Consider the following 19,819-nt stretch of genomic DNA (forward strand, 5'->3'; position numbering starts at 1 on the left):
CCAGAGACTCAGTTCGAGATGCAACAATGAGTGTCATAGGAAGTCATTCCTACCTGTGGCCATCAAACTTTACAACTCCTCCCTCGGAGTGTCAGACACTGAGCCAATAGGCTGGTCCTGGATTTACTTCCACTTGGCATAATTTACTTATAATTATTTAATTATTGCTGGTTTTATTTTGCTATATTTCTACTCTATTTTTGGTTGGTGCAGCTGTAATGAAACCCAATTTCCCTCAGGATTAACAAAGTATGTCAGTCAAGAAAGGGAGTAGAGATAGCCCAGGAAGTTATAGACCATGAGTCTCACCTCTGGTTGGTAAGTTGATGGAAAAGATCCTGCATGGCAGGATTTATGAACATTTGGAGAAGTATAACATGATTAGCAATAGCCAGCATGGCTTTGTTAAAAGGCAGGCCTCACAAGCCTGATTGAATTTTTTGAGGATGTGACTAAACACATTGATGAAGGAAGAGCAGTAGATGTAGTGTATATGGATTTCAGCAAGGCATTTGATAAGGTACCCCATGCAAGGCTTATTGAGACAGTGAGGAGGCATGGGATCCAAGGGGACATTGCTTTGTGGATCCAGAAGTGGCTTGCCCACAGAAGGCAAAGAGTGATTGTAGACGGGTCATATTCTGCATGGAGGTTGGTCACCAGTGGAGTGTCTCAGGGATCTGTTCTGGGACCCTTACTCTTCGTGAGTTTTATAAATGACCTAGATGAGAAATAGAGGGATAGGTTAGCAAATTTGCTGATGACACTAAGGTCGGAGGTGTTGTGGATAGTGTGGAGGGCTGTCAGAGGTTACAGTGGGACATTGATAGGATGCAAAACTGGGCTGAGAAGTGGCTGATGGAGTTCAAGCCAGATAAGTGTGAAGTGATTCATTTTGGTAGGTCAAATATGATTGCAGAATATAGTATTAATGGTAAGACTCTTGGCAGTGTGGAGGATCAGAGGGATCTTGGGGTCCGAGTCCAAAGAACGCTCAAAGCAGTTGCACAGCTTGACTCTGTAGTTAAGGTGGCATAGGGTGTATTGGCCTTCATCAATCATGGAATTGAATTTAGGAGCAGAGAGGTAATGTTGCAGCTATGTAGGACCCTGGTCAGACCCCACTTGGAGTACTGTGTCAGGGGTAAGTGTTTTAACCCAGAGAGTGGCGAGTGCATAGAACAGGCTGCCGGCAGCAGTGGTGAAGGTGGATAAGATAGGTTCTTTCAAGAGATTTTTGGATAGGTACATGGAGTTTAGAAAAATAGAGAGCTATGGGTAAGCCTATTAATTTCTAAGGTAGGGACATGTTCGGCATGACTTTGTGGGCCAAAGGACCTGATTTGTGCTGTAAGTTTTCTATGTTTCTACGTAAATAATAACATGCATATCAAACAAATGCCAAGAGTGTCTGCTCCTGACATGTGGGGAATATTTGAACCAAAAGTTACAAATACAGCAAGTCCAAATAAAGTTAAAGAAATTAAGATCTCGAACCAAATGACATACAAGAAGAAAGCTCCTCACTGTTCTGGTCAGATGAAGAAAGATTGCTGTGGTGATTAGAAATGAAGTCAATCCTTCCTTTGCTGTATTCTTAGGGCTAACAATCTCCAAGTCACATGCATCCTTCCTGTGTGTCACTGTCTGCTTCCACAGCACCAGAGAAGCAAATTAACCATACAGACCAACACACACAAAATGTATTAGAAACTCAGCAACCCAGGCATCATTTATGGAGAAGAGTAGACAGTAGACGTTTCAGGCAGAGACCCTTCATCAGGATCTTTTCCATAGAAAAGTGAAATGCTAAATTCCTCCAGCATTTTGTGGACTGTTGCTTTGGATTACCAGTAGATGCATATTTCTTGTGTTTGTGTCATCATACAGACTGCAGGCAAGGCAAGGAAGGTGATTATGAGTGAGAGTAACCTGTGGACCCCCCCCCCCCCAACCTAAATCAGGTAGTAAAAATAAGCATTAAAAATATTGTCAAAAGCCAAGGTACTTTCCAATGGTTCAGTTAAGTTATTAGGAAAAACCAAAGATTTTTTTTTAAATTCAAAAAGAGGCACATATTGACGGAGTTCATAGCAGTCATTAGACAAAAGCTAAGACTTGGCAAATTCTCAAGACTAAAGTCAATCACAAATATTATTACAGCCAAAAGGTTCTGCAATAACACGTCAAGGAAAAATATCACTTGGGAAAACAGAATGTATTGGCTAATGCTTATTCTTGTTTACCTAGGTTAGGAGCATAAAGGGGAGGTTCATACTTTTAAATATATATACACACATATAAAAATAAAAATAAAAAAAAGTTTATTAAATATTGCCTATGTGATATATTACCCCAAGCCATCAGACTCAATACTCGAGTCTCGACTGATATCTACATTATTTATTCTATTGTAATTTGTCCTCTACTGTGCACTTTATGTAGTCCTGTGCAGATCTGTAGTCTCGTGCAGTTTTTATGTTGCTTTTACATAGTCTAGTGTAGCCTTGTGCTATCTCACATAGTCTAGTGTAGTTTTGTGTTGTTTCATGTAGCAGCAGGGTCCTGGAGGAACATTGTTTCATTTTTACTGTGTACTGTATCAGCAGTTTATGGTTGAAATGACAATAAACTTGACTTGATCATAGACATTTCCAAACATTCTCCTCTACAGCTGTTTTCTCACTTTTCCGGTTTTGATGAAGGGTCTATGGTCCAGAACATGACTGTTTCACTCTCTCCACTGATGCTACCCGACCTGCTGAGTGACTCTGGCATTCTTGGTTTAATAACTGTTGCATTGACAAAGTATGCAAATTATATACTTGAAATAATGAACATTTATACAGCTACTCCAATTGAGGAAAGTTCTGCAATGTTTCAAATTGATGGAAAAATGGATGATCTTCAATTCTGTATGACAAATTACCATCCTATCCTTGTTATATGTGGGGAATACGTTCCTCGCAGTCAACGCAGAATGCAAATAATTAGTTAAATGGAGAAAATAGGGAAGCATTCTGGAGGGCCTCCCAAAATATGTTTTATCTGTAATTTATTCACATTTTCACACCAATATGACACAAAAGCAGTACCACAAGGCAACATTTGTATTATTTCAACTTAAGGTACTATTCAATGTAATAAATCATAGAAAGTTAACATACTAGGGTGTACAGTACTCAAACCCTTAAGAGCATGAGGGTTTAGTGAATGGTAAACTAAGAGGCTTCATCTTATAGTCTCCTTCGGCATTGGAACACATAGGCAAAGGCAATCTATCCTTTGATGCCTTGAAACCTGACGCAGATTTTTCATCCTTACTTACGTAAGTGTGTTTCGGCATACACTTCCAAAAAATCCCAGTCTCGTCTGCATTAAACACCTGCTTTGCTGTGATGCCAGCACAACTATCATAGCCCACAACTGCGCAGGGTAGCGTTTGTCAGCCTCATGGTCAGCACTAGCTTGCTCACCATGCACAGCTAAGTTGTGAAGCCTGTGACGATTAACAAAGTTAGAAAACCATCCCCTACTTGCATTAAAGCTAACAATATCACTTGACACTTCCTCACTATCCTTTAAACAAAGGCAACCATAAATTTCCAAAGCTTTCACACGAAGGTGATCGGAACTAAGTGCTGTTGTTTTCTTTGTTTCATGCTCAATGTGCAAACGCAACATTTTCTCAATTTTTGTCATAATTGGGCTACCCACTTTGGTAACAATCTTTGAAGACACTTGTGGTGAATCAATCATTACCTTTTGAAAAAGTGAACTCAGTGCCAACTGAAATGCAAAAGGCCCCTCATTTACTCTCTCAAAAACATGCACATGAGATGACATTTCACATTTGTTTTCAAGTGAGCATTTAAGCCAATGTTTCTCTCTCTTTAACAATGAGCACAGTAAGATTACCCCTTTTTTGTATCATGCCTCTCTATCATCTTCCAGTAAATTACATAGTGTGTGGCCTGTCCTTTCAGTAACAGACAGCAAGACTCATTGAATAAATACTCAGAATTCAGGTGCAGCCCTAAAGGGAGGAATAAATTCTCTTTCTCACACTACTAAATCTAAAATTGTAATTCCAACTCAGCCAAACAGGTTTCAGATAAACACCAACACCACAACAATTTAATACTATTTTAGATTAGATTTTAAGCAATTCTGATTTTCACAATGAAAAGGAATTAGGATCAAGTTCGATCAAGATCTACTTGAGTCAAGGCAATAAGTCTTTGGCACTCAGATCCTTAAAGGTTACGGAGTAAAAGGTTCAGTTTAAAAGTGGTTCTTTATATACAGTACTGATTATACTCCTTAAGAAATATATTTTAGTTTGATCTTAATTTGTATTGCTTTATAATGTTTATGTAACTCTGAAAATAAGTTTGACCTACCCTTAATTATCTGTTGTGAGAGTCCTGCCCACTTGTTTTCCCCGAGATGCTAGGATTGGCAAGAATTGGCAAGTGGAGACTTGCATTCAATTTAGAATTACCGTTTATGCTGAGTAGCTTCCCCATTTTAATCCCTTAAATTGTAATTTCTGAATTATGAAAATCAAGAGGTCCGATTTACAAATACAGATTGGGTTATAAAGTACATTTGGATGGCATCTTGGTCGAATGAGATAGTTGCCATTTCAATATTATTTCTGCAAACTATTCAATGTAAACCCTTAGTGTTATCCAGCATTGCTAGTTTTCAAAAAAAACAAGTACCAACACCACCTAGTGGGCAAGTATTGTTACTTTACATAGAGAAATGGCTTACAAATTATAAATTCCCCACAGATTCAACTACTCTCCTACACATCAGGGAAAATTAACAAAGACCAATTAACTTATCAATGCTCATATTTTTTGGGGAGGAAAGGCATACACTCAGTGAAAAGCAGGGTAGAGAACCAGACATCACGAACCCAGGTTCCCAGCAATGTGAGGCTGCACCCCTACTACCTGCTACTACCCCCAAACTTTTAGTCATAAAATAACTAAAAAACATAAAATTTATAGTTTTGGTAAAGATTTTTAATGTCAAAACAAAATACAATTTGCAATTTCCATATGATCAATACCATTTTGAATACAACTCTCCTAGAACTATCATGCCATATTATTTTTAACCTAAAAGTTCTATCGCCTGTTTCACCTCCAATGAAAGAGGCAACTTAGAAACTATTATTAATAACCTGAGCATTCCCAGTATGTGCAGAATCTTATTTATTAATAATATCAGCATTAGCAGGTCCTCTAGATAAAGCAAGATATTTTTATAATTAAATATAGTATTACAAAATATAAAAAGGGAAAGGCACAGGGTTAGAGTTATAATAATGCAAACTTAACATTGAGAATAATCATTAAAATAAATTAGCCTTTCCAGAAAGGATTTAAAATATGCAAATTACAAAATTTCTCCATTTCGTACCACGGATTTAGTGAAAAAAAATTGAGACTAAAAGTCAGTTTTAGGCCAATTCCATAATTCATAACTCATGCTACAGAATAAAAGTTGGCCATCCTTTTCCACGGGTTCTGTATGTGCGAATTCAACCAACCGTGGATCGAAAAAACCCATGTTCTCTCTCCAGCACTCGTTGTTTGAGCATGTACAGACTTTTTTTTTCATGTCATTATTCCCTAAACAATACAGTTTAACAACTATTGACATAGCATTTACATTATATTAGGTATTATAAATAATCCAGAGTTTAGTTAAAGTACAGGCAGTCTTTAAGTCGGATTTGTGCACAAATCGGAACAGGTACATCCAGTATTATTTAGTGTCAGTCAAACGTTTGTCTTAGTATATAGTATATATTTTACCTTCCTAATTGAATATATGTATTTCAATAATTAAACTGTATTGCTCAATAATAATTATAGCTTTCATCAGGGCAGGGCCTTTTACATGCTCCATTATTCTCACTTTATCCTTTAAAATTGTTCCGAAGGTTGACTGACTGTAACCTAATGCTTTTCCAATGACCAATGACGTTTCATCTCTTTCCGATTGCTTTATTATTTCCACTTTATTTTCGATCATGATCGTCTTCCGTCAACAGAACAGAAACACTGCGGATTCAGCAGCGGCTGTGGACAACAGGCCCTGAGCTCCTCCAGGTCCTAAAGTCCACCACACTGAGGCAGGTTAAATAACATCCTGAGCTCTGTGGGGTCCTAAAGTCCTCTGCACTGAGACATGTTAAATAAGGGGCTTGAACATCTGCATTTTTGGTATCTGCAGGGGGTCCCAAAACAAATTCCCCGTGGATAAGGAGTGCCAACTGTACAGGAATTATTTCCTCAGTAGATCAATGAACAAGAGAAGCACAGATATGTAAAAGATGATACGAAGGAACAACTTTGATGTAAATTCACCACTGATGAATACTGAAACTTGTGGATGCATTAAGAGAAACCTTGCTCTGAGTAAAAGCTCATCCTAAACGGAGTCTCAAGAACTATTAATTGATAGCACATCAACTGTAATGAAGTGCTTCAACAGGTTGCTTATGACTAGAATTAACCCCTGCTGAGCAAAGACCTGGACCCACTGCAATTTCCCTACCATGCAACAGGTCTACAGCGGATATAATCCCACTGGCTTTCCACTTTGCTGTGGAGCAAAATATACATTAAGTTGCTATTTAGCAATTACAACTCAGCCTTCAATATCCCCTCCTCAGCACTAATCACCTAGCATCTGAAACTGTACCTGCACAGCCCCCTTTGCAACTGGGTCCACAACTTCCTCATTAGCAGAACTAAGTACGGATCACATCCTTCTCACTAAATCAATACTGCACACCTCAAGGAATGCATTCTTAGTTCATTGCTCTACTCTTGCTACACTTCAGACTGTAGGGTCGAGCTCAGCTCAAATGCAATCGTTAAATTTGCACGTGACATCACTGCTGTCATCTACAAATTCATAGATGGTGATGAGGAGGCATACAAGAGTGAACTGATTGGCTAGTTGAGTGGTGTCATCAGAACAACCTTACAGTGTCAGCAAGACCAAGGAATTAATTGTGGACTTTTGGAAGGGGGATGACACTGACTCACACATTAACACACAGGCACAGTCCTCAATGAGAGGTCAACAGTGGGATGGGTGAGCAGCTTCAAGTTTCTCTGGCTTTCAGCATCTCCAAGGGATCTGCCCTTGGCCCAATACATTGATGCAAACATGAAGGTACACCAGTAGCTTTACTTCATTAGGAATTTGAGATTTGTTAATGCTGTACTGAGTTTAAACTTGCAAAAAAAAAAACCCCCACAGTACAAGATGGGACCCAAAGGCAAGGGAAGAGACTCCTAGGATTCTGGATGAGATTTTAAAATCTTTTCTGCACATGAAGTACTAGCTGTATTTCAGAACCACAAACACAAGAAAGTCTGCAATGCTGGAAATCTAAAGCAACTTTTACAAAATGCTGGAGGACTTCAGTAGGTCAGACAGCAACTACGACAATAAATAAACATTTGACATTTTGGACCAAGATTCTATACAGAGAAAGCTCTTGAGTCCAACATCACTGGTGGGGAAGATATTAGAAAAAGTTCTGAGAGAAATTAGTAATAACTTGGGAAGGCAGGGACAAATCAGAGATGATGAACATTTGTTTTGTTAAGGGTAGATCCTCTGATCAATCAGACTGTGGGAGACTGGTTCAAAAGGTTAGGGCTCTAAGAACCAAAGACCAGTTGAGAAACTGGATACAAGACTGGCTCAGCATAGCAGCAGAAGGTGATGGTAAAGAGTTATTTCTGCCCTTGAATTATTGTCACTAATGGCATCCTACAACAATCAGTGCTGGGACCCTTGCTCTGATGTTTATTCAACATTGGGATATGCCCCCTTCTCACTTCAACCATCAGGGTGGAAGGAGAGTAGCCTGAAGACCACACATGATGATTCAGGAAGTTTTTTTAAAACCTCTGCCAACAAATATCTGAGTGATTCATGAACACTGCCATCTTACTTTTTTTTTAAAAATATAGTTCATAGTAATTTTGTCTTTGCACGATACTGCTGCAGCAAGTCAACAATTTCACACAAGTCAGTGATAACAAATCCTATTCTATACATGAATGACTTGGATGTGGAAGGTATGATCTGTAAATTTCCAGATGACACAAAGATTGTTGAAGTAGCAAGGAAAATAATCTTAAGACTACAGATATCAATGTTGAGAAATGAGTGGAAATCGGTGAAAAGAATACAATCTAGACAAATTGACCTGACACATTTTGAGAGCACCTGGTGCAAATAGCATGAATGGTAGGGCCTTACGGAGTACTGAGGAAGAAGGACTTTGGGTACAAGTCTAAAGATCTTTCAAAGTGGCAACAGAGGTAGTTGAATGGTTAGGAAGACATGGGATACTGACCTTTAATTAGTTGGGACACTAAATCAAGACAGATTATGCTTTAACTTTATAAAACCTTGGTCAGAGTTACTGGGTGCATTTCTAATCACCACGATATACAAAGGATGTGACACAGCTTTGACTCAGTGTGACTCAGTGCAGAGGAGATTTGCCAGATAACTGTGTTGGAAGTCATAATGAGAAACCAGCAAAAGTGAGCTCTGCTGACTCTGGAGAGGAGGAGATTAAGATGTATCATCTCTGGATGGTATCAGGCTCGATCTCCACTGTGTAAGAGAAGGATCCAGTTCTGTCCTTCATATTTCCAAATACCTACTTTTGATCACCTATGTAATCCCTCACTAGAACTGCTTGTCCAGGAATGAAACATCTAACCTCCTTGGAGGAGCCCTCAATTTGTCTCACTTTGTCCTGCATCATCCTCCTGAGATTGTGTTTGATGAGATCCAACCATGAAAGCAAGGGATAACCAGGGACTAGATAGCTGGTGAGTTGTTGGTTGTGGAATGTGTTGCATTAAGATATGCATGGGAATTGGCAAGCTTCTGGCTAGTGTATTCTGCTGACAGTATTATGTATTATGCTGCAGTGCATTCCTCAGACTCTGGACAAATCTTTCCACAAAGCCATTTGTAGCTGGTTGGTACGGTGAAGGTATAATACATCGTATTACATTCATTTTTAGGAATTATCAAACTGTTCCCCACAAACTAGGGTCCATTGTCACTAAAAGTTCTGAAACACCAGTCCTTGTGAAGGGGCTTCTCAATACATCAACGATGTATGAGGCAAACATGAGGAAATCTGCAGATGCTGGAAATTCAAGCAACACACATAAAATACTGGTGGAACACAGCAGGTCAGGCAGCAACTATAGGGAGAAGCACTGTTGATGTTTCAGGCCGAGACCCTTCGTGTCTGTACTGATGACAGCGCTTCTCCCTATAGATGCTGCCTGACCTGCTGCGTTCCACCAGCATTTTGCGTGTGTAACTATGTATGAGGCTTTAGTGGAGGCAATTGGGAACACTTCTGGCACCATGAAGCTGCATCCACTACCACCAAGAAATCTGTGCCCATGAACAGTCTTGCAAAACCTACATGAATCTTCTGCCAGGGCAAAGTAGGCCACTCCCAGGGATGGAGAGGCACTGCTATTGGCACCTTCTGGACATGCTGGCATCCCACAGTGCATGGCAAGCACTTGAATCACTTTGGCAAGCACCTATACACCAAATGTTAAGAGATGGGGTTAAAAGAGGAGATGTCCCTTGTCCATCTCCATCAAAATAAGCTTAAAGCAAACATTTTCATTTTAATCATGTCTACATGACTGACATGTAGTACCTTCAACCCTTTAACTCTCAGCTTAGATGGTGCAACAACTCTGAATTCCCATGCAAGGCAACCTCTGTCAAGGGCAAATTAATCTCCGTGCTGGTAAATACAGGGTATCTGGAGTTCTTGATGCACATTCCAGCCATTTTGTGTGGCCATGTAGATCTGGGGTAGTGTGGGGTCTTTCATAGTTTCCCTTTGGATTAGCTCTGCCACAGTAGGGCGACTTTTGATTTGCTTTAGGGAGAATACATCGAGTGTCTTTTTAAAAAAATTTTCCAGTACTTCCTTTTCGAAGAGTTACAGGATAATCCAGAAGCATTTCCATGATTAGGTGTCTTCTTGAATTCAATGTTGTTAATTGTTTCCTCTTAGAAAGAGCCCATCTCTGCATTCGTGCTGCTGCTGTTAAAGGAACACCCTTCTGTGGATTGAAAGTAGACACCCATGCTTGATGATCAGTAACGAGGGTAAATTCTCTCCCATATAAGTACTGGCTTACATGTTTTACACTCCAAACCAGATATACATAATGTTTTTCTGCAGTGGTAAGGGGAGTGATGCAAAGGCTACGGGGTGTTCACTTCCTTCACTTGTAACACAAGGAAAGGCATCACAGGCAAACTACACTGGATGATGTGGATCATTATGTGTCAGTACAGTGTCTGAAATCACCATTTCCTTTACTTTTTTGAAAGCCATTTCACACCGTTTTGTCCATTCCCAATCGGCAGTAATGAGTTCAAGGGGTGAGGCACAGTAGCCAGGTTTGGCAGGAACCTGTAAAAGTAGTTGACAAATCCTAAAAAGGACCAAAGCAGTGACACATCTTTTGGCCTTGGGGCATCTACCACTGCTTGAATTTTCTCTGCACACTTGTATAATTCTTGTGCATCAATGGAGTGCTCACAGTAAGTAATGCTTGGTTTAAAGAATTCACACTTGTCGCATCATGCGCTGAGCCCATAATCTTCTCACCTTTTTAACAATGTTGAGGTATTGGAGATGCTCCTGGTCATCCTTACCAGAGGTAATGATGTCATCCGGGTAACACTAAGTGCCTTGTAGCACCTGGTCCGTAGCCTTCTGCTAGAGTGCAGGTGCAGATGCTACTAAAAAAAAAGCTCATTATACTGATAAAGTCCTTCGGGAGTGTTTATGCAGTGAATCACTTGGACTCTTCTTCCATCTCAATCTGCAAGTAGGCCTCAGCCAAGTCCACTTTGCTGAAGTGTTTTCCTCCAGAAAGGTTGGCAAAGGTTTACTCTATCCTGGGCAGAGGGCATTAATCTACTTTCAGTATTGGGTTAAGGGTAACCTTAAAATCATCACAGATCTTGACAGCCATACTTCTTGGCTACTGGGATGATTGGTTGTCCATGGGCCCCACTCAACCTTGGAAAAATTCCTTCATCCTCCATGTGATCTAGCTTACAAGGAAACGGATGGACTTTGCAAAACTTGGGTGTTGTATTTTCATTCAATGTTATTTTACCTTTGATATGTTAGAGCTTTCTAATGCCATCCCTGAACACTGTTGTGGCATGTATAGGATGGATGGATTGCCAATCAAATTGTAGTTGTCTCAGACAATCACACCCCCACAACGCTGGTCCTTCTGTGTTTAAAAAAAAAACACACATACAAACACAATGTGGTTTGTTTGTTCTTATATTTCACTGTTATGAATGTCATTCCCACAGCTTTTCTCCAGTAGAAGTTCATAGTTGGATATCTGCAAGCTTCAGTTAATATCTTTGAAATGCCAAACAAACTCATTTTATGGAATGACTGAAACAGTTGAACCAGTGTCTAATTACATTTTAATTAATTTGCTGTTCACTCTGGCATAAGCCATATTGCTTGTCTATTGCCATATTGCTTGTCTATTGCTTGTCTATTGTTAATTTTCACACTGTAAATTTCAAGGCCACATAATCCTGTGTCATTCTCAGATTCTCCATCAGCACACAGATTAATGCTCTTTTTGAAACTGCAACTTTACTTTTTAGCTTTTTCTCTTCCCTGTGCAGTCTATTAATTTTTGTCTGCCCAACATGATCTTTGTATGTGTCCCACTTGGTTACACTTTCTGCAAGTTTCACCTTTTAATCTGCATTAGTCTACTGTACATGAACCCCTGCCACAATGGTAACAAAATTTGTTCAGCCAAGCTCACATCTGCTGGTTTGGTTGGAGTCAAACTCTGAAGCAATACCCTGTTCCACATGTTGTGATGTAGGACAAATCACCCTGCTCAAATGGTATCCCATTACCTATCCTAAACATTTGCACTCCTCAATTCTGTCTCTTTGTGCACCATCTACAAAGTATACTATAGGTACTCAACAAGGGAATTCTGAGAACAACTCATAATCCACTAAAGAAAAGAGCAAATGGAACCTGCACATTACCCTCAATAATCACACTCTGTTATGACTCAAAAATCTTTCTTTTTAAACTATAAACAGCATTAGATCCAGAGAAACAATTATTTCATTCTTGTTTAAACTTGTGTACAGGAAATGACATTAAACAACCTTGAATCTGTGGATATTTGCTAGTCTTTGGTATCAAGTCTCCTCAAACTCCTAATGAAATATACTGTAGCTGGTGTGTGCCTTCTTTGTAATTATTTCAACATATGGGCCCAGGATAGATCTTTAAAGATGTTGACACCCAGAAACTTGAAATTGTGCACCCTTTCCACTTCTGGTCCCTCAATGAAGACTGGTGGGTATTCTCAGCCTCCCCTTCCTTAAGTCTGCAATCAATTTCTTGTTCTTACTGAGGTTGAGTGGGGTTGTTGTTGTGACATAACTCAACTAGCTGATCTATCTCATTCCTGAAATTCTGCCAACAATAGTTGTGTCATTAGCAAATTTATAGATGGCATTTGAACTAAGCATACCCACACAGCTGGGAGTGTAGAGAGTAGAGCAGTAGGCCAAGCACTCATCCTACAGGTGCGCCAACGTTGACCATCAGTGAGTCATCAGTTTTGATCCTCATTGACTCTGGGTCTCCCAATGATGAAGTCAAGGATTCAGTTGCAGAAGGAGTTAGAGGGACCCAGGGTTTGGAGCTTGTTGATTGTACTGAGGGTATGATTGTGTTGAGCACTGAACTGTAATCAATTCAAAGACTCAAAGTACATTTATCAACTATAATCACGAAACAAAGGAGGATGATGGAACCAGTCTGTTCAAAGAAAAACATCAAATCTCCTCCCCAGCACACAAATGGCAACAAATAAAAAGCAAAACACACACAATACTAAACACTTAAAAAAGAATCAAAGGGCATATTTTAATGCTGTTCAGCTCAATGTTCATCACCTGCAGGCAACCCCAACTTAAAAAGCTCAAAAGTAGTAATTTCTAAAAAGGGACAACTAGAACCAGATCTAGAAATTAGAACACATAAAAAGTGAATTAGAGACCAAATCTATAATGTGTCCATTAAACCTTGCTCTGGTACCATCTGCCAACAGTATCAACCACAAGGACCCACACTTGGGAGCCATGAGTGAGAGACCACCATGCACAAACAATCTTCTCCGGCAGCAGCAAGAGGCCGAACACTCGTTTCTAAGTAAACACCAGCCTGACATAGGTATTGCTATTGCCCAGGTGATTCTTGGCAAAGTGCAGAGCCAGTGAGATTGTATCCACTGTAAATCTAATGTGGTGATAGGCTCATTGCAGGGGGTCCAGATCCTTACTATGACCCACCTCTCACAGCACTTTATCACAGTAGATGTGAGTGCATCTGGATGATAGTCAGTGAGGTTGCTCACCCTGCTCTTCTTGGGGACTGGTATGATTGTCACCTTTTTGTAGCAGGTGTGCAGTAGTGAGAGACTGAAGATGTCCTTGAGCATTTCCCACTATTTGGTTGGCACAGGTTTTCAGTGCTCCATCAGGGCCTGACACCTTGCGAGGGTTCATCCTCCTGAAAAATGTTTTGATGTTCACCTCAGACAGAGATCACAAGGTCACCAGAAGCTGCAGGAATTTGCGTAGTTGTAGCTTTATTCTCCCTTCTAAAATGTGCACTAAAAGGCATTGAGCTCATCTGGGAGGTTTCGCTTTATAGGAAGTTCTGGCCTGTAAATCCTGCAAGAACTGATATACATTCAATTCCTTCTCTAATTTCAATTGGAATTCTATTTTGCTCTTAAAATAGCCTTCTGTAGATCATAGCCACAGAAGTAATTTCCGTAGTGAGTACAAATAGTTAGTACATAAATCTACCCAACCAAGGAGCAAACATCAAATTCTATTAATAAAGTAATGAGCCAATTAAAAATCTTTCATGCAATTAATATCTAAACTAATAGAAACATGTAACCACCTGAACTAATATTCTAATCAGGAAAAACAGATATTTGCATTTACTTTGGACCTTTCAAATCCATCATAAAACACTTTATAATCAGAGTTTTGTTTTGATACCAAGTAGAAACCACTGTAGCCAATTTCCATATACAAAGATCCCACAACAGCAATATGGCATTGATCAAATAATCTGAATTTGCTGATGTTGGTTGCAAGACAAATATTGGCAGCTATGCAGATAACCACCCCACAATTCGTTTAAAAAAAACGCTATGAAACTTTGCTTTACGGAGAACTGAGGTGGAAGGGGCCTTTGCTTAATATCTCATCTGAAAGACAGCACATGTACAAAAAAAATCTTTACTTTGCCAATTTTGGGATTGGTAATTTTTTAAGTAAAAACAATCAGTTTTTTACTAATGTATATGCAAACCACAGTGCACCTTGACACTGAAGCCCAATATGTTCCATGGTTATTTACTGTATTGATTGGGAATGCAACCAGAGGTCTTTCTCCTTCGTCATACTGCACAACTATATTCACGACAGCTGCATTTTCTATTTTTGTTTCAAAAATTAAATAAGTGAAGCCACATTATCATGTCAGGTTTCATTAAAATTAGAGATGAAGGTGCAGGTGTTGTTGGGGGATATAGTAGGGCTCAACTATGATAAAGCACATAAAAAAAAGCCAGACTAGAATTTTATCCATAATTATCAACGAGTTGTGAAGCACTGATAAACACACAACTCAACATTTATCTAGAGCAGTGACATAGGCTGCTTTTATGTCAGGAACCAGGAAGGAAATACAATTTTGTTAACAAACTTAACTTCTTTTTGTTCCTTTAAAAAAAAATGAAGCTATCCAAATGTGTCATAGTTAACAAATACAGTAAAGCACACTGAGGATAAACACTGAATTGAATTTACATCACACTATAATATGGCTATTGCACTGATAGAAGTCACATCCAACTAATTACAAAAATTTCACATTACAAAAGTTGTGCTACAACTTTAATCTCAGTGAATTATTAATTTAAAAAAAAAGGTTTAAAATATGTAGTTGTTATCTGCAAACGGCTGTTTTCTTTTACTTTTCATTTATTACTTATCACACATTTTAATGTTCGGATGGTAACTATATTATGTAGCAGCTTTACCATAACAGAACTCTCCAGAGAATAGGGAATTCACTCCTTTTCAACCAAGATCATTTAACTGTTTGAGACAAACTCAAAGTATAGCAACGAAGACAGTTTAACAAGTTATCATACCTGGACAGTCCTAAAAATATTACCTTTAATGAGTTTTTAAAGAACTTGAAAAACTATTGGTGACAATTTATATCAGCTTGAATAAAATGGATTTTGCAAATTAATTAACACCTATAGTAATTCATAAATGTAGGAGATTTTGCAGATGTTGAAAATCCAGAGTAGCACTCATGATGTTCTAAGAGTGTCAGCTGAAAACATCGACTGCTTATTCCTTTCTATTGATACTACCTGACCAGAGTTACTCCAGCATTTTGTGTGTTACCCAAAGTAATTCAAAATGGTGCTCTTTGCCAGCCCAATATCACAACAAACTCTGGATACAACTAGAGCATCAATGAAAACACAAGCAATACAAGATCAGGACCAACCAATCAAAACAAAATAAAGCAGTCAGCTAAGGAAGTGAGGAAGTATTAGGTCAGGATGACAAAGGAGTTACCATCTATTGAATATTAATCTCTAGTGACCCAAGTACGGATGCTACTAAATAGAACAAACTGGGAAAGCGGAATGAACAATGGATTGTAAACAAACAGAAAGAATAAAATCACAGCGGCGACCACTCCATAGAGTTGCCCATCAACCACACAGGGTACAATTAACAATTTTAAAATATTCCGAGTATTGCAACATTAACTAATATTTTATTGGCGTATTGATCTCCGGTATTTGTTTACAAGTGCGATCTAGTCAAACTAAAACTACTTTCTGTCACAAGCATAACATTGTTCTTTAACCCTAGCGGCATTTAGAAATTTAGCAATTTGCTTTCACACTAGATTCTAGAAGAAAACGCTCTAGAGCCGGAGCACGCCTCATTGCTAGCACAATAGAAAGTGCAGCAGGTTTTCCTTTCCCTTCAGCATTTCGTGTATTGTCTTCTTACCGTATCTATTAGGTTCCCGGAGGTACTCCAGTATGGGCACGGAGCTTTCCTCCTGCGTGGCACTGGTGCAGTTACGGTCCTTGTTCCTCATCTCGTCAGTTTCATGCTCGTCTACCCGGCTCTGAACAGCGGTGACCAAAAACCGCTGCGATTGGGACATGACGGGCCCTCGTTCCTCCTCGTCCACAGCTTCGTGTGCTTGTGTGTGTTCAAAAGAGAGCGCTTCCGTTTACCAGTGGATTTCGATCTTTTGGACGAGAACAAAACCAGTAACCGACCGCTAACTCACTCGGTACATTTCTGACTTCCAGCGCCAACTTTAAACCCGGGCTCGCCAATAAAAACACGTGCTTTTCATTGCTTGTCTTCTTCCACTTTGAAATGCATGCGATCGTTGCTTATGTGCAACCCCATGAGACTCCTTTTGTTATTTGTAGCGAGGATCAAAACGAAAGCCAGCGAGTGTCACTTGTAGTCACTGACACACAGCGACTCTGTTCGCCTGAGATAAAAGCGACCTTTAGGCAGAGGCTCACGTTGCTGATTCTGAAGCCAGCGGGTAGTGAAGTGGGAGAACAGATAGACTCGTTGTAAACCGTCTAATAGGGTGCTGTCGTCAAAATGACTGGCTGAAGCTAGGAGAAAAATCAGTTCTTTTTAACGAGTGTTTTCATTTTATGCTGATTGGTTACGCAAATACCGGAGATGAGGAAATACGATTTCATTGATGGTTCACTAAACTGGACGGTGAAGGCTCTTAAATTTCCGTTTAGCATGAAGAAAATATTTCAGTGAATGATCACTAGTAGGAGAGTTGTGACAAGACATTTCAAGACAGGTAAATTATTTAACCATCTTTAACTAACTCTCCAGTTCGTTTATAGTTTGTCCTTTATAATATATATAATTTGTATCTGTATGCATTTTATGTATTTTTCCATAATAGGTAATTTTAATTTTAACCCCCAACCAGAATGGGAGTATGAATAACAATCTCAGAGTTGCTGTAGCGTTACCATGAGCATAAAGATATGATTACAGTGTTTAAAAAAAACGAATGGAACAGAACAGGTTAAAGTTCTGCCCACCCACCCCCAACCCAAAACTGAGATTCCACCCAATTAAGATGGTCAAAGGCTCAAACAAAGACTTGGCTAACACTGAGTTGTTCAGCTTTGACAAAATTTGGGAAATCTACGATGTATGTAATACATTTATTTGGAGGCTCTACCCATCACAATATATATTATTTGTACATATTTTTCAGTCCACCTAATCCCAAAATAGATCACTTTAGCCCAACGAAGTGGGGACATGAGATTCTGCAGATGCTGGAAATACAGAGTAACACATTAAATGCTGGAGGAACTCAGCAGGTCAGGCAGCACCTATGGAGAGGAATGAATAGTTGGTATTTTGGGTTAAGACCCTCATTAGGACTAAAGGAAGGGGCAAGAAGCCAAAATAAGAAGGTGGGGAGAGTAGAAGGGGTACGAGCTGAACAGGTGATAGATGAAACCAGGTGAGGAAGGAAAACTGAAGTAAAAAGCTTGGAGGTTAGAGGTGGAAAAGGGCTGAAGAAGAAGATAGGAGGGTTGAGTGGACCATAAGTGGAAGGAAAGGAAGAGCACCAGAGGGAGGTGATGGGTAGGTGAGATCAGGAGAAGAGAAGGGCTAAGAGGTAAGCCAGAATGGGTAGTGAAAAAGAGAGAAGGAGAAATTAACAGATCAGAAAAATCAATGATCATGCTATCACATTAAAAACATAGGAAACCTACAGCACAATACAGTCCCTTCTGCGCACAAAGTTGTGCCTAATATGTCCCTACCTTAGAAATTACTAGGCTTACCATAGCCCTCTATTTTTCTAAGCTATCTAAACAGATTGAGGTGTTGCTCATCCAACTTGAGTGTGGCCCCGTTGTGGCAGTAGAGGAGGCCATGGACCAACATACAGTAAGTTGAAATGAAATGAGTGGTGATTGGGAAATCCTACTGGACAGAGTGAAAGTGTAAGTGTTTTTCAATCTTAAACCATCTTTTAGGTTAAAAAAAATTGGAACTTCTGATTGGTTTCTTTGTAATTCTTATAATTCGATTCAATTATCTTGCATTCATGTTCTTATGGATTGCCTCTAATTACACTCTTATCCACATGTTCCTTCTGCATACAAGCCATCAAAGTTGGCTTGTATTGTGCAAAGCAAGATTTGTTAAGGTAGTAAATATTAAAGTCCAAATTGTCACACCACAAGCACCTAGATGGTAGCCAAAATGACTAACACAAGCACTTGGATAGTAAGTAAAAGAGTGCATAGCAGGAAGTTCCATGAAATAAAAACAACTTCATGTCAGGACAGAAATTAATTGAAAGATGTCCAAAGAATTTGATATTGACAATTGTTCTCTGAACATTAGTTGAGTGATACTTTAATGTTATAATAGTATAATGACCACAAGAACTTAGATCAGTAATAGTGACAAAGCAACTCATGCACTTGGAGGTAAGTAGCATATTGTTGCACCAATGTTGACAGTATCATCTCAGAACTGTTTCACTAGTTGGTAGTTGCTTATTCACAAGAAAGTGACATGGAACTGGCTACCAATATGCGGATATAGACATGAAAAAAAAACAATAAAGAGCTACAATAGATCTATAGCAAAGGAGGTATGCTAGAATTGATGCTGTGTAAGGCTTATGACAATGGATCAATCAATTTTAAAAGGAAAAAAAGGGAAATGCCTGAATTTAAAGCCCCTTTCATTATGTCAGGGTGCACCATAGTCAATAATGTACATTTAAGATGTAAATTTATTGTAATGCAGGAAATGCAGCAACATCTCACAAACAGTAATATCATATTGATTTGATAACTTCAGTTCTGTTGTTATACTGCTTAAGGTTTGAAAATTGGCCAGGGCTTGCAGAGAATTCTCCTGCTATTCCACTAAGGATGAATTGGTATTCTCATCCAAAGTAATCCACTTTCAATTGTGCAAGATTCCTCTAGTATCACAGTCCAGATTTAACATTTGATTTCCTGAAATGAGACATGAACTCACAGCTACTGATTAATAATATTTAAAAGTGGAAGTGCTTCCTATTTTAGCCACGGATGCCAGCACAACTTGCAAATAGCAGCATTATGTTTTTGTTAATAAATCAGACATTTTGCAGCTTTTATTCACAACATGATCTTATGTTTCACAGAAGCCTACTTGAAGTGTGCAAATGACCCAAGAATGTTATTGGGAAGATAAAAAGACTGCAGTACAACAAAGTATTTTGCATGCAGTTATGAAAGGACTTCCTATTATTAAAAGGAATTGAAGTTCTTCATGTGAACTCAAGAAGAAATAAAATGGCAGTAAATCCATCTCTGGGTGACAATATAACATTGCAGTACCACTTGAGAAGAGAGGAGAGCTTGTTGATGCTCATGAATATAATGTGTATGCAGCAATAACTTTTTTAATACTGATATTTCTGTACACTTGTTGTAATGCAGGCAAAAGTTAATGTTAGCCATAGATCAGGTGATAGCATTCTTGCCAGCTTGTCAGA

General features: G+C 39.1%; 1 protein-coding gene across 2 annotated transcripts in view; it reads right to left on the reverse strand.

Annotated features, from left to right (window-relative positions):
- Positions 1 to 16,554, reverse strand: part of LOC132378433 (solute carrier family 12 member 7-like) — a 264,974-nt gene extending 248,420 nt beyond the window's left edge. For both annotated transcript variants that reach the window (XM_059945350.1, XM_059945348.1), the window contains exon 1: positions 16,252 to 16,554. In XM_059945350.1, coding sequence (XP_059801333.1) covers positions 16,252 to 16,411 — 160 coding nt within the window. In that variant the 5' untranslated portion in view covers positions 16,412 to 16,554. The remainder of the gene's footprint in view (positions 1 to 16,251) is intronic.
- Positions 16,555 to 19,819: the final 3,265 nt, after the last annotated feature.

The sequence above is a fragment of the Hypanus sabinus genome, chromosome 20, assembly GCF_030144855.1.
Source record: "Hypanus sabinus isolate sHypSab1 chromosome 20, sHypSab1.hap1, whole genome shotgun sequence".
Lineage (NCBI taxonomy): Eukaryota > Metazoa > Chordata > Chondrichthyes > Myliobatiformes > Dasyatidae > Hypanus > Hypanus sabinus.